At 38.6% G+C, this 25,090-nt stretch overlaps 1 protein-coding gene across 7 annotated transcripts in view; it reads right to left on the reverse strand.

Moving 5' to 3' along the window:
• Positions 1-25,090, reverse strand: part of TRPC1 (transient receptor potential cation channel subfamily C member 1) — a 92,386-nt gene that overhangs the window by 17,892 nt on the left and 49,404 nt on the right. For 5 of the 7 annotated variants that reach the window (XM_062213647.1, XM_062213654.1, XM_062213679.1 and 2 more), the window contains 3 exons: positions 20,341-20,677; positions 12,790-12,929; positions 10,776-10,919 (listed from right to left, as the gene is read on the reverse strand). In XM_062213647.1, the coding sequence (XP_062069631.1) occupies positions 10,776-10,919; positions 12,790-12,929; positions 20,341-20,677 (621 nt within the window). The remainder of the gene's footprint in view (positions 1-10,775; positions 10,920-12,789; positions 12,930-20,340; positions 20,678-25,090) is intronic. The other 2 variants (XM_062213640.1, XM_062213689.1) reach the window with 2 other exon arrangements.

The raw sequence follows: 25,090 nt of genomic DNA on the forward strand, positions 1-25,090 counted from the left end.
CTGCTGGAGCTATAGTCTATAGTCAATTGAGTTCACCCGGTGAGAAGTGGGGAAGACTCTATCTGCATTCACCTACAAACTGACTATCTAGAAGAGATGGATAAATTCCTAGAAATAGAAAATCCTCCCAGACCGAATCATGTTCAGAAAGTCTGAACAGACCCAGAGCTAATATTTAAATCAGTAATTGAAAATGTCCAAGAAAGCAAAGTCCAGAAGCAGACTTCATTGGGGGATCCTACCCATTCTTTCCAAATGCTTGCAAAACTTGAAGGGGAGGAAACACTTCCGAAATCATTTTGTTATGCCAACATTACCCTTACATAAACAGCTAACAAAGACACTGCCCGAAAACTACAGGGCAATCTCCCTAATGAGCAAAGATACAAAAATACCAGCAAACCACTCAATGCCTGAAAAAGCTCATACAACTAACCATCCCAGGTTGTAAGGAAAAATCAATCTGATACACATTGACAGAACGAATGACAAAAATCAGGTGATCACCTCAACAGATTAGAAAAAATTTAAGAGCCTTTGAGTCCCACCTGTTCCACTTCTGATTCAGATCCCTGCTAATTGCCTGGGAAAGCAGTGGAAGTTGGCCCAAGTGTTTGGGCTGCTGTACCCACATGGGAGACGCAAAAGAAACTCCTAGCTCCTGGTTTTGGATTAGCCCACCCTGGGCTGTTGCAGCCATTTGGGGAGTGATACAGCAGGTGGAAGACCTCTCCCTCTGTCTCTCCCTGTCTGTAACTATGCCTCTAAAACAAACAAATTTTTTAAAAATCTTTTGATCAATTTAATCTACTTACATTCAAGGTTAGTATTGATAGATAAGAACTAAGACCTGTCATTTTGTTGATTCGATAATAATTCTACCTGCTCTGTTAGTAAATTTGGTGGTATCATGTGTTTTCATGATGTTTACTTCTAATGCAGGACACCCTTCAGAATTTCTTGTAAGACTGGTCTGCTGGTGATGAATTCTGTTTTTGCTTAATCTGAGAAATACTTTATTTATGAAACCCTCCACAAATTAGGTATAGAAGGAACATTCCTCAAAATTATGAAGGCTATATATCATAAACCAACTGAAACTGAAACCATTTCCCCTCAGCTCTGGAATGAGACAAGGATGTCCACTTTCACCATGCTTATTAAGTTTAGTACTGGAAGTTTTAGCAAGAGCAATTAGAGAGGAGAAAGAAAGGGCATGAAAACTGGAAAAGAGGAAGTCAAATTACCCACATTTGTAGATGACATGATGCTGTACGTGGAAAAATCTAAACACTTCACCAAAAAGCTATTAGAATTGATAAAACAATTCAGTAAATTTGTAGGTTACAAAATAAACTACTCTTTTTTGTATGCCAATGATGAACTGAGAGAAAGAAATCCCATTCACAATAGCCACAAGAAAAATCAACTTTTTAGAATAAATTTAACCAAAGAAGTGAAAGATCTCTACAATGAAAACTATCAAATATTGATGAAAGAAATCAGACACAAAAAAGTAGAAGGATATTCCTTGCTCATCAATCGGAAGATTCAACATCATTAAAATGTCTGCACTACCTAAATCATTTTACAAATTCAATGCAATCCCTATCAAAACACCAATGGCTGCTAATACTAACTGATAGAATCAAAAAGGGAGAGAAAGATCCAGCATGGGAAGTGGGATACACAGCAGACTCATAGAATGGCAGATGTCCTAAACAACACTCTGGCCTCAGAATCAGCCCTTAAGGCATTCAGACCTGGCTGAAGAGCCCATGAGAGTATTGTAGGCATGGAAAGCCAAGATACCATGGAAAAGAAAAAAAGAAGAAGACCTAAATGAAAGATCTCCGTTAGTGAGATCCCAGTGGAAAGAACGGGGCCATCAAAGAAGGAGGTACCTTTCTCTGAAGGGAGAACTTCCACTTTGACTGTGACCCTATCGGAATAAGATCAAAGTCAGCGAACCGTAAAGGCTTCCATAGCCCTGGCAACTCATGATTACTGACGCCATGAACAGGAGTGTCAAATTGTTAAGTCAGCAACAGGAGTCACTGTGTACTTACATCCCATGTGGGATCTGTCCTTAATGTGTTGTCTAATGTGCAGTGATGCTATAACTAGTACTGAAACAGTATTTTTACACTTTGTGTTTCTGCGTGGGTACAAACTGATGAGATCTTTACTAATTATATACTGAATCAATCTTCTGTATATAAAGATAATTGGAAATGAAAAAAAAAAAACCTGGTGTTAAATTGGAAACGGCATAGAAAATTAATTTTTAAAAAATATTATGTAGGATCTCTGCCTTTAATGTGCTGTACACTCTTATTTAATGCTATAACTAGTATTCCAACAGTATTTTTTTTTTCACTTTGTGTTGCTATATGGGGGCAAACTGTTGAAATCATTACCTAATATATACTAAACTGATCTTTTGTATATAAAGAGAATTGAAAATGAATCATGATGTGATTGGAAGGGGAGAGGGAGCGGGAAAGGGGAGGGTTGTGGGTGGGAGGGAAGTTTTGGGAGGGGGAAGCCATTGTAACCCATAAGCTGTACTTTGGAAATTTATATTCATTAAATAAAAGTTTAATAAAAAAAAAAACACCAATGGCATTCTTTACCATTTATCCTAAAATTCATACAGAATCACAAAAGACCCACTAAAGAAATCCTGAGCAAGAAAAACTAAACTGGAGACATCACAATACCTGATTGCAAAGCATAATACAAAGCTATAGTAATTAAAACAGTATGGTGCTGACATAAAAACCAATACATAGACAAACAGAACAGAATAGAGAGCCCAAAATTAATCCACATATATACATCCAACTGATTTTTGACAAAAGTGCTCAGACCATACAGTGGAGTAATGATAAACTCTTCAACAAATGATGCTGGTAAAACTGGGTGTATATATGTGGAAGAATGAAATTGGATCCATACCTCTCACCATAGACAAAAATCAATCAAGATGGATCAAAGACCTAAATTTAAAACCTGCGGCTATGCAGTTGCTGAAAGAAAATGTAGGGGAAACACTCCAAGACACTGGAATAAGGGATGACTTCTTGGATAGGACCCCCAAAGCACAGGCAACAAAATCGAAACTAAACACATGGGACTGCATCAAACTCAGAAGCTTCTGGACAGCAAAGGAAATGCTCAATAGCATGAAAAGACATCCAACAGAATGGGAGAAAATATTTGCAAACAACCTATCTAACAAAGCATTAAATCCCAATTATAGCAGCAACTGAAAAGTGAAGGGGGCCGGCGCTGTGGTGTATCATGTAAAGACACTGCCTGCAGTGCAGGCATCCCATATGGATGGCCCGCTCAAGATCTGGCTGCTCCACTTCCCATCCAGCTCTCTGCTATGGCCTGGGAAAGCAGTGGAAGATGGCCCAAGTCATAGGGCCCCTGCATTCACTTGGGAGACCCAGAAGCTGCTCCTGGCTCCTGGCTTTTGATAGGCTCAGCTCCAGCCACTGCAGCCATTTGGGGGGTGAACCAGCAGATGGACGGTCTATCTCTCTTTCAGTGTGTCTCCCTGTCCGTAACGCTGCCTTTCAAATAAATGTTTTTTTTTAAAAGTGAAGACCTGACTCTGACTCAACGGTTTTAAGAAAAACAAATAGATGATTCACTAAGAAATTGAAGCAATTTTCTCCTATAAGTTCAGTCAACAATATGGTTACTACAGCTCAGTCAACAAATATTTGGTATTTTACTTCATACTTCTGAAGTATGGGCTGTGTTGTTTTATAAACATTGCTGACTCATTATTTATTACATTATTTATTTAAAAGTGACATGTACATAGTACAGTATGTTAATTCAGAAATTGACTCTTATTTTCTTCTTCCTTAAAAAAATTACAGCTTTATGGAGGTAAACTATATATAATAAACCACACATATTTAAAGTATATAATTTGGGGGGCCGGTGCTGTGGTATAGTGGGTAAAGCTGCCACCTGCAGTGCCAGCATCCCACATGGGCGCTGGTTCGGGACCTGGCTGCTCCACTTCCGATCCAGCTCTCTGCTATGGCCTGAGAAAGTAGTGGAAGATGGCCCAAGCCCTTGGGCCCCAGCACCCATGTGGGAGACCCAGAAGAAGCTCCTGGCTCCTGGCTTTGGATTGGCACAGCTCCTGCCATTGCAGCCATCTGGGGAGTGAGCCAGCGGATGGAAGACTTCTCTCTCTCTCTCTGCTTATCCTTCTCTCTCTGTGTAACTCTTTCAAGTAAATAAATCTTTAAAAAAATTTAAAAAGTATATAATTTGGTAAGTGTTGACACACGCATATATTATATTAATGAATCATCACCATAATCTATGTTAAACATACCCATCACATTTCTCTTTTTGTCTTATCTAAATCCTTCACATTCCACATGAATTTTAAAATAAACCTATTATTTTTATGAAGATGTTTCTTATTTATTTGAAATCAGAGTTACAGAGATAGGGAGAGAGAGAGATCTTCCATCGCTGGTTCATCCCTCAAATGGCTGCAACATCCAGAGCTGGACCAGGATGAATTTCATCCAGGTCTCCCACATAAGTGGCAGAAGCCCAAACACTTGAGAGTAATCTGCTGCTGCTTATCGGATGCTGGTGTTTCAGGCTGTGGCTTTACCTGCTACGCCACAATACTGGCCCAAACTTTGTTAATTTATGTCTGCTAAAATTTTGATTGAAATTGTGTTACATTATATATTAATTTAGGGAGAAGCAATAGCTTAATTACATTGAGTATTCCAACAAGCAGCACTCTGATTTTATGCAAACAGGTCTTTCATGTTCTTCTGTCAGATACATCCCAAGTATTCTAGCTTCTTTGATGCTATTATAACAGAATATTTTAATTTCAATTTCTGATTGTTGTTAGTATATAGTATATACAACTGTTATTTGTATAATGATCTAGTATCCAACAACCTTATTAAAATCATGTATTACTTTTTTTTAAAGATTTATTATTTATTTGAAAGGCAGAGTTACAAAGAGAAGGAGAGGCAGAGAGGGAGAGGAGAGGTCTTCCATCCACTGGTTCACTCCCCAAATGGCTGCAACGGCCAGAGCTGTGCTGATCCGAAGTCAGGAGCCAGGACCTTCTTCCAGGTCTCCCATGCGGGTGCAGGGGCCCAGGGACTCAGGCCATCTTCTACTGCTTTCCCAGGCTATAGCAGAGAGCTGGATCGGAAGTGGAGCAGCCAGGTCTCGAATGGGTGCCCATATGGGATGCCGGGACTGCAGGCAGCAGCTTTACCCACTATGCCAAAGTGCTGGCTAAAATCATGTATTACTAATTTTTAAAAAGATTTCATCAGATCTTCTATATAGGTGATCACACTACCTACAAATGAAGACGTATTAGCTTCTTCCTTTTTGATCTGGAGCTTTTCAATTTTTTTTACCTTATTATATTGGCTATAATCTCCAGAACAATGTCAAATAGAAGCAGTGAGAACAGATGTCTGTCTTCTTGGCATTCAGAGAAAAGACAGCTACCCAAGTTACCTCTTTCTTCCTGTGTCTGTTCATTGATGTGGTCAGATCTGACATAAAATTAATCACAATATTTCCCTTACAATTTTTTTTATATCTGTAGAATTTGGAGAACTATCACTTCTCCCATTTCTGTACTGTGTCTTTTTTCCTAAGTTTGTCTAGAAGTTTAACAATTGCATTGATTTCTTAACAAATCAATGGTCAGTTTTTGCCTTCACTGGCTTTTCAATTTTTTTTCTTTTCTAGTTTGTTCATTCCAATATAATATTTATTATTTCCTTTCCTCAGCTTTCTTTGATTAAGGTTTGTTTTCTTTTTCTAGTTTCTGGAGGTGGAAGCAAAGGCTATGGATTTAAGAGTTGTCTTCATTTATAATATAATCATGTATTGCTTAATAATGTGTGTTATAAACCTCCCAATATGCTGTAATTGTGTTTCTTTAACATTTATTCCAAGACTTAAATAACAAAACACTTATGTATTTAGCTTCTCTTTGTATACATCAGTATTTGTTCCTTCTTTTGTTCATTTTCTTTTTAGTTCCGTATTTCCAGATGGTATTGGATTCTTTCTGCCTGAAGGACTTCCTTTAGCATTCTTTGCAGTGCATGTCTTCTGGTGAAACATTCTTCCAGCTTTGGTATATCTGGAAAAGTCTTATTTTACCCATGTTTTTAAATATTCCACTAGATATGGAACTCTTTTTTTTCTCTTTTAGTGTTTTAAAAATGTTGCTCTATTTTCTCCTTATTTGCCTTTTCTGACAAGAAATCTGCTGGTGTCCTTACCTTTTATGAATTGTTAGGTCTTCTTTTAATTTTCTCTTTTTATTTGTTTGGAGTAATTTGAATATTATGTGCATTGGTGTGATATTCTTCATGATTCTTTTATTTTTTTTTAATATTTTTATTTATTTATTTGAGAGCTAGAGTTACAGACAGTGAGAGGGAGAGACAGAGAGAGAGGTCTTCCGTCAGTTGGTTCACACCCCAGGCGGCCGCAACGGCCAGAGTTGCACCGATCCAAAGCCAGGAGCCAGGAGCTTCTTCCTGGTCTCTCATGTTGGTGCAGGGGCCCAAGGACTTGGGCCATCTTCTACTGCTTTCCCAGGCCACAGTAGAGAGCTGGATCAGAAGAGGAGCAACTGGGACTAGAATCGGTGCCCATATGGGATGCTGGCACCACAGACGGAGGATTAACCCATTGCGCCATGGCGCCGGCGCCCTTTTATCTTTTTTAAAACATTTGAGGACGGCACCATGGCTCAATAGGCTAATCCTCCGCCTGTGGCGCCGGCACACCGGGTTCTAGTCCCAGTAGGGACGCCAGATTCTGTCCCAGCTGCTCCTCTTCCAGTCCAGCTCTCTGCTGTGGCCCGGGAGTGCAGTGGAGGATGGCCCAAGTGCTTGGGCCCTGCACCCGCATGGGAGACCAGGAGAAGCACGTGGCTCTGGGCTCCGGATCAGCGCAGTGCGCCAGCTGCAGCGGCCATTTGGGGGTGAACCAACGGAAAAGGAAGACCTTTCTCTCTGTCTCTCTCACTGTCCACTCTGCCTGTCAAAAACAAAACAAAACATTTATTTGAAAGTCAGAGTTACAGATAGGCAGAGGCACAGGCAGAGAGAGAGGGAACAGTAAACCAGCTGCTGGTTTACTTTGCAAATGGCTGCAATAGCTGTAGCTGGGCCAATCTGAAGCCAGGAGCCAGGCTCCTCCAAGTCACCCACATAGGTGCAGGGGCCCAAGCACTCCAGGCCATAGCAGAGAGCTGGATCGGAAGTGGAGCAGCTAAGACTAGAACCAAAGTCCATATGAGATGCCAGCACTGCAGGCTGCAGCCTTACCCACCATACCACAGCGCTGACCCCTGTTCATAATTCTTTTTTTTTTTTTTTTTTTTAGACAGGCAGAGTTAGTGAGTTAGAGAGAGACAGAGAGAAAGGTCTTCTTTTTTCCTTTGGTTCACCCCCCCAAGTGGCCGCTATGGCCAGCGCGTTGCTGCCGGTGCACTGCACCGATCCGATGCCAGGACCAGGTACTTCCTCCCAGTCTCCCATGCGGGTGCAGGGCCCAAGCACCTGGGCCATCCTCCACTGCACTCCCGGGCCACAGCAGAGAGCTGGACAGGAAGAGGGGTAACCGGGACAGAATCCAGCGCCCCGACCGGTACTAGAACCCGGGGTGCCGGCGCCCAGGTGGAGGATTAGCCTAGTGAGCCATGGTGCCGGCCCATAATTCTTGTGTTTAGGATTATGACTTCTTGGATCTGGAGATTCATAGTTTTCCTCAAATTTCACTTATTATTTCTTCAAAATTTTTGGTTCTTCCTTTCCTTCAAGTAGTCCAATAACACATGTATTAAACCATCTGAAGTTATGCCAAAGTTAACTGACTTTGTTTTCATTCTTAAAATTCTTTTCCCCTTGTTTTATTTTGGATAGTTTCTGCTGTTATCTTTTCAAGCTCACTAATGTATTCTTCTACAATGTCTATTCTGTCATTATTGCATCCAATGCATGCTTTGTGTCACACATTTAAATTTTCATCCCTTAAAGTTTGTCTTTTTTCTTTAACATCTTGTATGTCTACTTAACTTTCTGAACATATCTAAACCAATTATAGTTGTCTTAGTGTCCTTATCTGATAATTCTATATCTGTGTCATATTGGATAGGTTTTGGTGAACACATTTAAGTTACTTGGAAACTATTTTATCCTTTCAGATCTTGCTTTTGAGATTTGTTTGGTAGAACAAGGGTAGTATTATAGTCTAGAAGTAATTCTCGCTACTGAGAAAAGATCCTTCTGAGTATTCTACCCAATGAGCAGTGTGTTGCAGGGTTTTCCAGTTTATTATAGGATGTTCCTGGTATGAATAGGTACCAACCTGGTCCTGTGGTACTATTTGCATTAATCCTGCCAAATGGTTCTTTCCCTGCCCCTGGTATCACCCTCAAGTACATATGATGATTGGTACTCTAGTGAATAACCAAGGAAAACTCAAAATGTTCTCTTTATGTTGCTCTCCTCTCTTTAGTATTCTTTTGTGCAAACTAGCATTTTTGGTCTCACTGGACTCTAAGATCTATCTCCTAAACCCAGAATTTTGTCAGGTTCTGACTGCACTTACCCATCCTGCACAATACACTAAAAATTCTCACAAGGCAGTAATCTAGAGCAATCTTTCTCCTTCCTTAGAGATCCACTGTTCTTTATTGTCTGATTCCAGTTTCTTTTCAACTGTTGTTTCATATATGAAGGTACAACAAAAAGTTTGTGGAAAAATTATATTACAAGATAAGCTTATTTTGGTGTAAATAACATTTGAAATCTATGCATAGCATTTTTCATAATACTTGTTTTCCATGAACTTTTTGAAGACCTCTTACATGCATGGATGTCAAAGACACAAAAATAAATGTGTCTTTAATTCCATTTCCCACAAACATTTTAAGTCCTCTCATATTTTTCTGTCCCCTTTTCCTTTTTGGTTGCTTCAGGCAGAAGAGCATATTTGGCTAGAGACAGAAGTTAGAAACTGACTCATCATTGCAAAACAAGTTAGAAATCTATGAAAAATTTCCAGTATATAAACCTAGTGGTTGTCCATTTTTAGTTTTAAAAATATCAATGTAAAACACTGTCATGAATATAACAATACTGTTGGCTCTGATTAAAATATTCCTGAATAATACTAGTGGCAAATGTAAACCAAAATAAAAATAGTTTAAAACAGTGTTTCACATACTATATTCTGGAGAAATGCATAGACCTGACCGTATTTGAAGAACAGTAAGTGCAAGGTTAGATGAATTTAGACAATGATGTTTTCAGTAACGTTAAACAAGTTTAGTTTTTCCTCAGAAGCTTTAATGTGATAATGTACTCTGTGAATTCCTACATGTGTGCCAAACTTACTTAATTCAGATCAACTCACAAGACTCAAGAAACACTGTTGTGGAGTAACATAAAACCCTAATCAAGTCAGTTTTTTCTAACATTTTATTTTTCATATACTTGTTTGGAGAAGGTAATTTTGTCTTTTATTTAAAATACCTCTACTTTAAAGATATAAGAGAAATCTAAATTGCTAGTAAACTGACTTATCAAGAAAAATTCTGTGCAAATTTTCAAAACGTAGAGGTAGCAGAGCTGATTCTACCTTTTTTTTTTTTTTAAGTTTATTTTATTTATTTATTTATTTTTTGACAGGCAGAGTGGACAGTGAGAGAGAGAGACAGAGAGAAAGGTCTTCCTTTTGCCGTTGGTTCACCCTCCAATGGCTGTCGTGGTTGGCGCGCTGCGGCCTGCGCACCGCGCTGATCTGATGGCAGGAGCCAGGTACTTTTTCCTGGTCTCCCATGAGGTGCAGGGCCCAAGCACTTGGGCCATCCTCCACTGCACTCCCTGGCCACAGCAGAGAGCTGGCCTGGAAGAGGGGCAACCGGGACAGAATCCGGTGCCCCGACCGGGACTAGAACCCGGTGTGCCGGCACCGCAAGGCGGAGGATTAGCCTAGTGAGCTGCGGCGCCGGCGGATTCTACCTTCTAAAAACAGTCAATCAGTAAACTCTGTGGAGATAAATTTAACTAATTGCTGAGTACATTTTTTTGGTGAAAAGAGACTAGCATATGGTCTTAGACCCTCACACATAATCATACCATTTTGTACAAATCACACAGCATCTCAAAATCTCAATTTCTTTAATTATAAAGTACAAATCTGCACTATATGATCTCTATGAATGCTTTTGCTCTAAGAATGCTAATTTGCAAGTTATTGAACCTAATGTTTATTTTTAAAAATGAAAGAACATTTAAAAAATATAGTTTACATATTTTCAAAATCATTAAGTATGATGATTTCTGTTTGCACAGGACCTCCCTTATACTTACAACCTAAAACACTTAAAATTTTAAATGTGAAAATAATTTTGGTAAAAAGCAGATTTTTATAATACTCTATTCTGTCTGAGGTACAATTATATTTTAAACACATCCATGTTCGTGGACTGATGGAAGAAAGCCCACGGTCCATGGCTTAATAAACATGAACACCTGAAACAAAGGATTATCACTGAGCCCCAAACAAAACAAAACATGCTGGGTCTTTCTAATTGTTACCTATTTTCAAAAGCAAAGTCTAAAATAATGAGAGAATAATGTTGCAGTGGACAAATATAAAGTTTTAATATTAACAGCATCTAAAAAATATTCCCTTAAGAAATCTTAATTATTTACCTGTAATGGACCCAAGATAGAGCTGGTCGTGTACATAAAAAAGAGACGAAGATAACTCAGAACATTTGCAAATGCAAAAAGCCCTTCTGCCACCAGCGTAGGATGGAATGCATCCCAGTCCTTTCGATCAGCAAAATCATGAAACTAAGGCAAAGAAGAAGAAGCCACAGGTGAACAGCTATCTTAATTTGGGAAAATAAAAAATAATCTAACCATTGAAATAAAGCTATTTTAGTTATGACTCCTTTAGTTATGTCTCTATTTATGCTTTATGGAGTTCCCCTTTTTTAAGTAGAATTTTTTAAATTTTTTAATGTTTTAACTAAGTAAAACATTTCTATGTATATCAGGCAATTTTGCCTATTTTTCCCCAGAAAATTTTTAGATTTTTAAGATTTTTTTCCCAAAAATTCTTAGATTTTAAAAAATTAAGCAATGTTTTGAATTGTCATTAACTTTTTCATGAATGAAGTATTGGCTAGTTTTCTTAAATACCACAACAAAAACCATTAAATATGTGTGCTGTCAACTGATTAACTATTAAAATAGTCTTTTGACTTAGGATTTGAGAATGTAACACAGAAGTTCATGTTTTTCCTTCTAAATACCAAAAAAAAGTATGCATTATTGTACCCATACATGGAGTGGTCACATGTCCAAATGCCCAACATAATCCACAATTATAGATATAATTATCAAAATAGTGCTGCCTTTCAGTCTCAAAATGTCCTGGTTTGGATAATAAATTGTACAATCACTTGAAGTCTAGAACTAAAGAGATCAGTCTGAAGAAACAATACATCTCAATCACTTTATCAAATCATCTCTATCTATGCATGACTGATTTTTATATCAGTAATTTTAAACTCTGGTCATTGAGCATACTGAATACACATGTTCCATACTACTCATCAATTCATTTTTTAATAAAGTGACGTAAGATAATTATTTTGCACTTTTATAATCCATATATTAGTTTCAAAAACCCAGAGAATATTATCTATTTCAGTTCCTTAAATGTGGCATCCCAGATTTCTAAACTAAAAGTTTAAGCAAAAATAGTTAACAGAAAGTCTATTACCCTTTTTGGGCTAGGGGAGCTTATATTTTAATACAAGTAAAATTATAAAATACCTACAAAGCTAGGTTTTAGTCAAATTCTTAATAGAAAAAAATATTGTCATTAGAAAATCAATTAATTTATATCACTTGCAAGTTGTTAAAAATAATAATCATGATTTGTAATGTTAAAAAAACTAATTCTATTCAGATGAACTTTTTCTGGATGATACAAAGATAACTAACACTAATAAAGTCAAAGTATGTTTTCATTTTAAGTATGTATAGTTAAAAGAGCTAAATGAATCTAGCTTTCGTAATAGAAACTGGCATTTGGTAGAGAGAAAATGCCTACATATACCTGGACTCAAATCCAGCCTTGATTTCTCACTGTGTGATCCTGGACAAATTACTTAATATTTCTTAGCTTAATTTTTCTTTTTTTTTCATTTATTAAATTTTTATTTAATGAATATAAATTTCCAAAGTACAGCTTATGGGTTACAATGGCTTCCCCCCTCCCCTAACTTGCCTCCCACCCGCAACCCTCCCCTTTCCCGCTCCCTCTCCCCTTCCATTCACATCAAGATTCATTTTCAATTCTCTTTATATACAGAAGATCAGTTTAGTATCTTAGCTTAATTTTTCTTATTTGCAAAATGGGGATAAGGACCTCCATGTTATAGAATCCTCATGAGGATAAAATGAGATTAACCTATACTGAAGAAGAACCAGGCGATAGGTAATAATATAACCTACCACCTAATAGATAACAATCATTTCAAGGAACATCCTTTAAACTATTGGAAAGATGGGAAATTATGTACATAGTTTAAAATGAAAATGTAATAGACAAAGATTTGCTCAAATTAATTCTGAGCTATATAGCTAAGTATCTTAAGTCTTTTCAAATTAAATTTCATTTATGACATCAATTGACATAGCAAATAGTCACCTTGTTGTGAGCAACCACTTTGAGGGCAAAAGTTGCTAAATAAAGGGAATTCATGACAAAACTGAGTTGATTACGGGATTCTTCTAAGAAGTCTTCCAACCCTTCATACCAGAGTCTTTTAATGTCTGACCAAATCATCCCTAGAAAAGGAAGAAAGAAAATCAGATAATATTTTTTAAATTTAATAATACACTAAATAATACTTTAATATTAAAGTATTGAATAATTAACACTTGTACCAGCTCTAGCTTTATTTGAAAGAAATTAAGAACACTTTAGTATAAAAGTTTCTAAAGATTGAAAGAAAATAAGCTTATAATTACATATGACTTGACAAAAATAACCTTGTTTTTTGCCAGAGAACTTAAATAATGTGAAATAAGCAAACTGATGCTAAATACACACACTCCCACTTCCCCCTCCCTCCCTCCACTTCAGATCCTCAAGGCTTAGTATCTGCACTCAACACTTCAGTGTTATCATCTAGTCTTAGGGCTTTAAATACCATCCATATGTAAAAGACTCCCAAACTTACATATTTGTGTCTCTAAGCCTCTCCTGAACTTAAATAGGCACTTTGCAGGGCTGCTGCTGTGGAATAGCGGGTAAAGCCGCTGCCTGCAGTGCTGGCATCCCATATGGGCACTGGTTCGAGAACCAGCCGCTCCACTTCTGATCCAGCTCTCTGCTATAGCCTGGGAAAGCAGTGAAGATGGCCCAAATGCTTAGGCCTCTGCACCCACATGGGAGACCCGGAGGAAGCTTCTGGCTGCGGATCAGCTCAGCTCCGGCTGTTGTGGCCAAATGGGGAGTGAACCAGCAGACGGAAGACCTCTCTCTCTGCCTCTCCTTCTGTGTAACTCTGACTTTCAAATAAATAAATAAATGTTCAAAATAGGCATTTTGCTACCTTACATCTCCAATAAGATGCCCTGACCTGTCCAAACTGAACTCCTAATCTCTCCCCCAAATTCACTGCACCTGCAGACTTCCCCATGTCAGTTGATGGCAACCCCATCCTTCTAGTTACTCAGTCTAAACGTCCTTGAATCATCCTTGACTCCTACATTTCTTTTAAACTCCACATTCAATGCAAAAGCAAATTCCTTTGGCTCTACTTAAAAAAATATATTTAGGGGTTACTGTTGTAGCATTAGGGTAAAGCCACTGCCTGTGATGTCAGCATCCTGTAAGGGCACTGGTTGGAGATCAGGCTGCTCCACTTCTGAACATGCTCCCTGCTAATGGCCTGGGAAAGCAGTGGAAGATGGCCCAAGTGCTTGGACCCCTGCACCCACATGGGAAACCAGGAAGAAGCTCCTGGCTTCAGAATGAATTAGTGGATGGAAGATCTCTCTGTAACTCTGCCTTTAAAGTAAATAAATAAATCCTCTTTAAATATATATAACCCTTCTTACATTCATTTCAGTTTCAAGTCACTATCTTGTTTTGCATGGATTACTGAAATAACTATCTGGTCTCTTAGATTGTAGCCTAACTTCCCTAAAATACATTCAGTACAGAAACTGGAATGATCTTTTTAAAACCCAAGTGTTCCTCCACTTCTCAAAACCTTTTAGTAGCTGCCAGAGGAGAAAAAGATTAGTGGAGGTCCAAGCTCTTTTCATGGGAACACTACACCTCAGGTTACCTTCTACTAAAGTGGTTTTTGTGCAAATATACTGTTAAGAGAAGTATGAAAGGTCAGCTCTGTCCAACACTGTTAAAAACAACAACAACACAGCCACTAGTAGGGAAACTGCATGTGGACTAGCAGGACTAAAGTGGACCAGAAATTCTGAAGCTATGCATAGCCAAGACTGTATAAAACGCTTGGAGACGGCCGGCGCCGTGGCTCAACAGGCTAATCCTCTGCCTAGTGGCGCCAGCACACCGGGTTCTAGTCCCGGTCGGGGCGCCGGATTCTGTCCCGGTTGCCCCTCTTCCTGGCCAGCTCTCTGCTATGGCCAGGGAGTGCAGTGGAGGATGGCCCAAGTGCTTGGGTCCTGCACCCCATGGGAGACCAGGATAAGCACCTGGCTCCTGCCTTCGGAACAGCGAGGTGCGCCGGCCGCAGCGCGCCAGCCGCGGCGGCCATTGGAGGGTGAACCAATGGCAAAAGGAAGACCTTTCTCTCTGCCTCTCTCTCACTAGCCACTTTTTTTTGTGGGTGGGAGGGAAATTATGGGAAGGGGAAGCCATTGTAATCCATAAGCTGTATACTGGAAATTTATATTCATTAAATAAAAGTTAAAAAAAAAAAAAAAAACGCTTGGAGAAACACAGGCCTCAGCTTCTCTTTGTGATGGCTCCCTCAAATCAAGAGTGTGTTTGTAATGAGAGCCACACTGTTGGGCTTTTTAAGATATAGTTCCTGTTTTATTTGAGGCTTTTCTGGCTGGGGTAACACACCCAACCATGACTTTATCCCATACAACTAAGTATACCCATGAGGTGTCTGAGAAGAGCCAGAGACTTTTTAAGGTCTCCCCCGTGAAGATGCATCTGAAGCTACCATGCTGACATGCTGTTTCCTGTTTGGTATCCCACTATAAAGTCAAAAAAACCTGGTGTCAGGCTTCAGCCTATTGTGTGAATGCAAATGACAGAGAATCCAAGAGGTATGCTGCTCCCTGTGCATAGTGGGTATATTGCATTTTCCCATAAACACATCTTCACAACAGCCTCTGAGCTCTCTTCTCCAACTGCATCTCCTGCTTCCCTTTCCTTCTCCTACTCTAGTCACACCGGCCTCCTTGTTTCCTTGCTGTTCTTTGGACACACATGGTCCTGCCTCAGAGCCTTTACATTGGCTCTTCCTTCCGGATGAAAGCTCTTGAAACAGATATTCATTCAACTAACTCCCTCTCTCCTTCGTGTCTTCTTTGTCTCTCTGTCTCTCTTCCTGCCCCTCCAATAAACAAGTAAAGTAAAAAGTTTCTTGTTATTTTTATTATCTTGGTTTTTTTTTTTTTGTCTTTTTGATATTCAATCACAAAAAAGGTTATCCTACCACTTGTAGCAACATGAATGGAACTACAGAACATCAAGTTAAGTGATCTAAGTCAATTTTAGAAAGACAAATACCACATGCTCTGTCATATACGGAAGCTTTAAAAAGTCAATATGAATGTAAAAGAGTATTACTTGAGGGAGGAAGGGTTGAGGAGGAAGATAGAGAAGAGTTGGATAACTGGTACAAAAACATAGTAAGTTCCAGTGTTCTATAGCACAGTGGGTAACTAGAGTTCACAATAGCCTATTATGTATTTTATGATAGAGGAGAGGAACTCAAAGGCACCAAGCAGGGAGAGGGAAGGTTTTTTTGTTTTTTTTTAATTTTTGACAGGCAGAGTGGACAGTAGAGGAAGACAGAGAGAAAGGTCTTCCTTTTTGCCGTTGGTTCACCCTCCAATGGCCGCCGCGGTAGGCGCGCTGCGGCCGGCGCACCGCGCTGTTCTGATGGCAGGAGCCAGGTGCTTATCCTGGTCTCCCAGGGGGTGCAGGGCCCAAGCACTTGGGCCATCCTCCACTGCACTCCCTGGCCACAGCAGAGAGCTGGCCTGGAAGACGGGCAACCGGGACAGAATCCGGTGCCCCGACCGGGACTAGAACCCGGTGTGCCGGCGCCGCAAGGCGGAGGATTAGCCTAGTGAGCCATGGCGCCGGCGGGAGAGGGAAGTTTTCATTACTTTGACCAGTACACATTGTATACATTTTCTGAAATGTCACACTTCACACCACAGAAATGTGCAATTGTTGAATTTTAATCAAACATTAAAAAAAATTTAAGGATAGAAATGTTAACTAATCTGATTGCCACTCAATGAATTCATGTATCAAATTATCACACTGTGTCCCATAAATATGTACAATGAAAACAATTTTTCAGAAGTATTAACTTAGGAACGACTATTGTGACACAGTAGGTTAAACTGCAGCTTGGGATGCCTGCACCCCATCTAGGAATGCCAGTTCACATGCTGTCTCCTCTGCTTCTAACCCAGCTTCCCGAGAACGGATCTGGGAAGGCAGCAGATGAGAGCCCAAGTATCTGGGTCCCTGCAATCCATTTGAGACACCTGGATGGAGTTGCTGGCTCCTGGCTTTGGCTTAGCCCACACAAGGCTGCTGGCAGGTAGTTGGAGAGAGTGAACCAGTGGATGGAAGATCTCTCTGGCTCTCCCTAACTCTTTTAAATAAACAAATAAATCTTTTAAAATAATAATTGAAAACAATTTCATGGAACTGGAATTAAAAGATAAATTTATTTTTGATGCAAAAATTTTTCCATGAATAATTTTTCATAACTCTTTGAAGGCCACTCACATATATACTTATACTCACACATATTCCATGTCCCAGTGGCCTTACCTTGTAAATATCTTTCATTTCTGTGATAACAAGGGAAGGGAACAATCATCCTCAATCCAGCATACCATCAGCTCTTATATGTTCACACATAACATTACTGAATAGAGGGCCATCATTCTTAAAAGCAAATAGCCAGGAACTGTGGCATAGTAGGCTAAGCTTCTGCCTGTGGCGCCAGAATCCCATATGGGCGCTGGTTCATCTCCCAGCTGCCCCTATTCAATTCAGCTCTTTAATTATGGCCTGGGAAAGCAGTAGAGGATGGCCCAAGTCCTTGGGCTTCTGCACTAGCATGGGTGATCCAGAAGAAGCTCCTGGCTCCTGACTCCTGAATGGCTCAGCTCTGGTAATTGCAGCCATTTGGGGAGTGAACTAGCAGATGGAAGCTCTGTCTCTCTTTCTGTCTGTGACTCTCTCAAATAAATAAATCTTAAAAAAAAAAGGGGGGGGGGGACTAGCCAAAGTTTACCATTATTATGAAAGTCAGTGACTGTAGCAGTATTTATTATATATAATATGTGACACAGGGGACTGGGACAGGGCCCAGCGGGTAAAACCGCTGCCTGCAGTACTGGCATCCAATATGGGCGCTGCTCCACTTCCGATCCAGCTCTCTGCTATGGCCTAGGAAAGCAGTGCAAGATGGCCCAAGTCCTTGGACTCCTGCACCCATGTGGGAGACCTGGAAGAAGCTCCTGGCTCCTGGCTTTGCAATATAACCAGCAGATGATGGAGATTGATTGATCGATCTCTCTCTCTCTCTCTGCCTCTGCTTCTCTGTAACTCTGCCTTTCAAATAAACAAACAAATCTTTTAAAAAAAAAAAGTGGTGTAGCTCTGATTTTAAAGAGTTTTTACTCAGGGCTAACACTTATAAATTTTAATTTGATGCTTATATGACTTGGGTAAACTGAATCTTACAGGACAGAAAAAATATTCTTTCTTACTACTAAACAATAGGTTATGTATAAATAATATAAAAGTTCATCTCTTTAAGGTATTTATAACAATCTTTCAGAAATAGCTTAAATGAATAGAGGAAAAGTGCTTTTTAGAGATTCCTTTAAATCTATTTGCTTACCTACTCAAGTAACAATATAAACAAATTTCACACTGAAAAGATCTACACAATGCAATATGGAGTTTATATGGTAAAGGTAAGTACTAAATTTTATGGACAGACATTTGGTCTGCCAGTTAAGACATCAATGAAGATATCTGGTTTTGCTTCTGACTCCAGCTTCCTGCTAATGCAGACTCTGGGAGATAGCAGGGATAGCTTAAGCAACTGGGTTCCTGTCACTTGACATGCAGGACCTGGACTGAGTTCTTGGCTTTGGCTTGGTCTAGCCTGGGGCACTGCAGGCATTAATTTGAGAGTGAACCAGCGAACCAGCAGATTCTCTCTTAAATATAAGAATTTTAAAAATTAAAATTTAGACAAGATAGCTAAAATGCAAGAAAAAAAGAGAAAATATCCAAAAGTATCATTTAATCCTTAGAGTTTAGCAGCTTTCCTTGGACCTCTGTCACCCACATGGAAGATACAGAAGAAGCTCCTGGCTCTGGCATAGTCCAGCCCTGGCCGTTTGGGGAGTGAACCAGCAAATGGAAGATCTCTCCCTATCTATCTCTTCCTCTTGCTCTCTAACTCTGCCTTTCAAACAAGTAAAACAAATCTAAAAAAAAAAAAAATAGTAATTCCAGAAAATAAATATTTTATTTTATACTTTTAAAAAATCTGTCATTTCTAATGAAATTTAACTATCATTACAAAGAATTGATTTATGGAATGAGTAATTAGAGCTCCTTTAATTCTAAGTTTAAATGCTATGTCTACAATAGAAATGTAAGATATAACTGATTTTGTAAGTTCTTTAACAAAAACAAATCTATTTATTTGAAAAGCAGAATGATAGAGGGCAAAATGGAGATCTTCCATCTGCTGGTTCACTCCCTAAATGCCTGTTGACAGCCAGCCCTGGGTCAGGGCTGTATTTGCTGTCATCCACATCTTTCGAGGGCCATTAGCAGGGAGCTGTATTAGAAGCGGAGAAGTCAGGACTCTTTAATGGGCACTCTAATATGGGGCTTACCCTACTTCACCACAACACTGGCCCCTGTAAGTTCTTATTTTTTTTTTAACTTTTATTTAATGAATATAAATTTCCAAAGTACAGCTTATGGATTACAATGGCTCCCCCCCCCCCAATAACTTCCCTCCCACCCGCAACCCTCCCCTTTTCTGCTCCCTCTCCCCTTCCATTCACATCAAGATTCATTTTCAATTCTCTTTATATACAGAAGATCAATTTAGTATATATTAAGTAAAGATTTCAACAGTTTGCACCCACACAGAAACACAAAGTGAAACATACTGTTTGAGTACTAGTTATAGGCCCCCATAATTTCTTAAAAGGAAAACTAAAGATAAAATGAAACAGGATTATTAACTTTTAGAATGCAGAGGAGTATAACATGTATTAAACTGCAAAATACCTAAGAAAAGCTCAAATTGTTATAGAAATAAAAAAAACCTTGGTGCCGGTGCTGTGGCACAGCGTGTTATAGTCCTGGCCTGAAGCACCAGCACCCCATATGGGCACCAGTTTTAGTCCTGGCTACTCCTCTTCTGATCTAGCTCTCTGTTATGGTCTGGGATAGCAAAAGGTGGCCCAAATCCTTGGGCCCCTGCACCCACATGGGAGACCTGGATGAAGCTCCTGGCTTCAGATCGGCACAGCTCCAGCCATTGCGGCCATCCAGAGAGTGAACCAGCAGATGGAAGACCTCTTTCTCTGTCTCTACCTCTCTCTGTAACTCTTTCAAATAAATAAATCTTTAAAAAAAAAAAAGAAATAAAAAAATCTACTCCACAGTAAAAGTTGTTTTTTCTAACAATCATGAATGAACGAATACCTTCAGGATCTGAGAACAAAATATTTTAACTTCCATGTATTGAAGGAATATTGAGTAAGAGAAATGCTCCCTTATCATGTTCAGGAACATTTATCTTTACAGAAGCCAGTTAAATCTTCAACAATGATGGAAATGCTTACATTCTTGTGTGAACTATGTTAAATTTCAAATTGAACCCAATGTTCATAACACTATCAAGCAAGGAACAATTAATGGGCTACATAAAGGCAAAACCTTTGGAACTAACTTGATACTTACCAATAATCCACAGTATAAGAAGATAGTCTATTCTTTCAAGGGCAGGCCCCATCGTGTTTTTCTTATCCTCATTGTAGACAAGAGAGTACAGATTTAGTAACAGCAGGAATGTGAAATATGATGCTCCATGAATAATAAATTTCATAAACGGTGTGTGAATGATTCTGCCAAATTGAGATTTGGGAGCTATCAAATAACAAAGTGACAAAACTGGCCAAAAGATGCCAACTGTTAAAACAGTCATTATCTTCTTACAGGTGGGCTTACGTCGGTAACCTGACATCTGTCCAAACCAAACAGTGTTCAGGAACTGCTGGCAGTTAGATTGGGAGACAAACTGAAAAGGACATACACACACATGGAAAAAAAAGTAAAATAAAGTATTTAAATACTAACTGATTAATCCATAGTCAATGTTTTCATAATTTAAAAACCATTTCTATACATTGAACATAGTTGCTTTTTTTCCCTCTCTTGTTTTCTTTACAGATAGTAAATATACAGGTTAAGAGCACAGACTGGAGCCAGATCACCTGGATTGAAACTTGGGCCCTGCCACTTAGAACTTTTGAACCTCTTGAAGTCTCAAGTTCCCCAGCTGAAAAATGGGGATAACACTACCTAACCATAGAGTTGATGTGAAGATTAACGTAAAGCTCTTCAAACAGTGCCTGGTTCCTAGCACGGACCATATAAGTACTCAGGATTATTATTAGCCTACTGAGTTATTTTTTCACATTTAATTTAAAAAGACTCTTAAAATAATATTTATGAAATTTCAAAGTTAACATGCATAATCCACAGAAAGAGATACCACTAATGTTTGGATATCTTTGGTCTAAAGAAACTGCTGATTTTAGTGACAAGAAATCAAGATAGCAAAACAACCAAAATCTGAAAATTAGGTATGTTCATGCTTCAGGCAAACATGGATAATTTCCTAAAATGTATTAATGATATTATTAAACATGCTTACAACTAAATTTCATTTGAGCAAAAAACAAAAAATATTCATAAGTTAACAGGAAAAAATTCCAGATCAAGTACCAAAGTTTCCAAAGTTTTAGTTTAAAATGTTCATAGACAATATTTCTTTGACATTCATGTTGTAAAGTTTAACTTAAGGGTCTGATAATTCTGAATATAATAATGTGATCATGTATGAAATTATGCAAAAATAGACTTATAATATTATTAGGCAATCTAAAATAATACTTGTTCAATCTGAGGAAGATGTATCATGAGGTAGAATATAATTTTAGATTATACAATATTATGCATTATTGTAATACTGTAGCAATAAGAATAATTGGACAGAATTTTATTCCTCATTGTGCTTATCAAGAAATTTTCTAATATACTATATTTTTCTCAATTAATCTTCATTCATTATTCTTCTGGTCAGAGTCTAGTGTTCGTGGGGCATCTTAATTTACTCCTCAAGGTGAAATGTCTGGGAAATAGCCAGAAATAGCTTTTCTTCCCAACAACTACCCAGTTTAATTTCAAAATTTTTTTAATATTTATTTTATTCATTTATTTGAAAGAGAGAGGCAGAGGGAGAGAGAAAGAGAAAGAAAAAGAGAAAGAGAGAGAGAGAGAGAGAGAGGTCTTCCATCTGCTGGTTCACCCCCAACGTGGCTGCAATAGCTGGAGCTGGGCCAATCCGAGCCAGGAGCCAGGAGCTTCTTATAGGTCTCCCAAGCGGGTGTAGGGGCCCAATGATTTGAGCCATCTTCCACTACTTTCCCAGGCCACAGCAGAGACCTGGATCGGAAGTGGAGCAGCTGAGACTCAAACTGGCACCCATATGGAATGCTGGCATGGCAAGCGGTGGCTTTACCTGCTACACCACAGCGCCAGCCCCAGCATTTCAAATTTAATAGTTTTGTCCTTCCCCAAACTATCACAGAAATCTCAGAATGAATTACTGTCCTTATCTTCCCTCTATATAACGTTGATTTCACTAACAGAATTGTTGCATATGTATTTGGAAGAAAAAAATTTCAGTTAGAAGTGTCCTAAGTTTGAAACATGGACACAAATCCTCTGATAGTCCAGTCATCAAAGAGTTGGAGGGTACAGAGGCAATGACCCTTTACCCATCAGTTTAAGAGGTTTGACTGCCTTAACCAGAAGATTCGAACAGGAAGGTCTCAAAGGTCTCCAGCTTACGTACTGTAACACTTTGTCTAGGCGTCACGAACCACCATATGAAACATACTACTACTCTGAAATGCCTGCACTGTGTGGAAATCCCAGCTACACAGAGAAGACACATGAAGGCATTCCAGCCAGCCCTCACAGACACAGGGCAGGAAAGACAAACCACTGTTGCCATACCTTCCCTTAATTCTTGACCTACAGAATCTAAGAGCATAATAAAATGAATATGAAGTTCTTCTAAAACAATTATGAAATAGTATTTTTACCACTAGTTTCAGGGTAGTTACCTATTGAGCAATGGTAATCTATAAAGGTTTCAATTATTTGGGAAAATACTATCTTAACCTTTGATTATATTTAGAACTTTAGTTTTAAAAATCAATTTATGGGGCCAGTGTGGCGGCATAGAGGGTAAAGCCACTGCCAGCATCCCACACAGGCGCTGGTTCAAGTCTCAGATGCTCTACTTCCAATCCAGATCCCTGTTAATGTGCCTGGGAAAGCAGCGGAAAATGGACCAGGTGGTTGGGCCCCTATACCCACATGGGAGATGCAGAAGCAGCTCTGGGATCCTGGCTTCGGCCTGGTCCAGCAAGTATTTGGAGATTTGCAGGTATTTGGAGAGAAAATCAGTGGATGGAAGATATCTCTCCCTCTCCTTCCCTCCCTCTGTGTAACTCTGCCTTTCAAATAAATAAATAAATAAATGTTTTTTAAAATTCTATATAATCCTTAAAATTATGAAGTATCATCCTTTCTTTGTTCATTTTCTTTAAAATGCATCATTTCATTATCCTCTGTGAGTTCTTCAGGGATATGTATATTAATAAGAAACTGCCACTGAGATTTTCCTTCCAGGACCAATATAATTTTTTTCCTACCTTCAAGATTCTTTTTCTGATCATACTGGTTGATTTTGTATCTTTTTCTCCCTTTATTCTGCAGTTTTCTAGTATACTATTCTAGTATGTCTATTTTAGGTTGTTGAACACAGAAGTAAATATATTAACCTAATATCTAGTCAGTGAGATCTAGTCACAATATATAAGAGGGGCAATTACATCAGGTTTCTTATATTTTCTGTCTCTACCCAAACATGTTAGCAGCATACTTCCTTTTTAAACTATAAAGGTATATTGTTCATTTATAATTGTCAATCTTCATTGATCCAAATTCTTACCCTTAAGTTTTTTCCTATAAATGTTCCACCTTAAGAAATTTCTACCAAGTAGGAGAAAAAGTATAGGATTTGAAGTCAAAGATCTGAATAAGCAATATAATATCTAAGTAATCTTAAATATTTTTTAAATTTCTACATAAATTTCCTCAGTCACAAAGGTACTGAGAAGCTCAACATTTCAACCAAGATAATAAAAAATTCCATTCTTAGCATCAAAGGTCCTGCATCTTGCCTTCTACCATTATCTATTTCATACTCCATTTTTATAATAACCTAAATATGAGAAGCAAGTTTTAGTCCAACATCTATTGATAACATTAATGATGAAAATGAGTCACAGTAGCAATATCCTAAAGGTATCATTTATCAACATCCCATTTTATCAGCTAGATATCATCATCCACATAAAAATGCTATTGTTTAGGGGTCACACTGTGGCATAGCAGGTAAAGCCACCACCTGCAGTGCCAGCATCCCATATGGATGCCAGTTCAAGTCCTGGCTGTTCCATTTCTGATCCAGCTCTCTGCTATGGGCTGGGAAAGCAGTGGAAGACCACTTGGGAAGACCCAGAGGAAGCTCCTGGCTCCTGGCTTTGGTGTAACTCTGGCTGTTGCGGCCAATGGGGGATGAACCAGCTGATGGATGGAAGACCTCTCTCTCTCTCTCTGCCTCTCCTTCTCTCTCTGTGTAACTCTTTCAAATAAATAAAATTTTTTAAAAAATGCTATTGTTTAGTGAATTATCTCAAAAAGTGAAATTTAAAATGCATACCTTCCTTAAAGTTCCTGAATCATGTGTGTGTGTGTCTGTGTGTGTGCACGCGCTCAGGGAGTACAAGAGGGCATTTCCTTTGGTAGGAAGAAATGAGCCCATAAGAGTCAGAGTCAATTTAGTTATGGCATGCACCTCTCTAAATTTTGACTTCACAATACATTATAAATAAAAAGAATCAAGAAATATAATCCCTGATACTTTAAAATAGAAATCAGTATTACTATAGAAAGGGTTATTTATAAGCATATCAATAAAATAAATCTATGACAGACTAAACAAAACATGGGAACTTCATTATAAAGTACTCCCCACACAGGATCTCACATGTGTAGCTACTATTTAGCAAAAACACTAAATCAACATTCTCATTACCATAATTAATTTTATTAAAAATAACTACTATTTATTGAATACTGGTTCAATTTTAGGACTCATTGCGCTAAACTCTTTAAGTATATAGTACTACTTAATTCTTAAAACCAAAGCTCATGGAGAGTCAACAATTTTCCCAAAGACACACAATTTTTGAGTCAGAACTAGGATTTCAACCCAGTATGTTGCTCCAAAGCCTTTGCTCTGAGTTGCTAGACTATAATAGAAAAAAATAATTTAATTATGTCACAGAAA

The sequence above is a fragment of the Lepus europaeus genome, chromosome 2 (assembly GCF_033115175.1).
Source record: "Lepus europaeus isolate LE1 chromosome 2, mLepTim1.pri, whole genome shotgun sequence".
Classification (NCBI taxonomy): domain Eukaryota; kingdom Metazoa; phylum Chordata; class Mammalia; order Lagomorpha; family Leporidae; genus Lepus; species Lepus europaeus.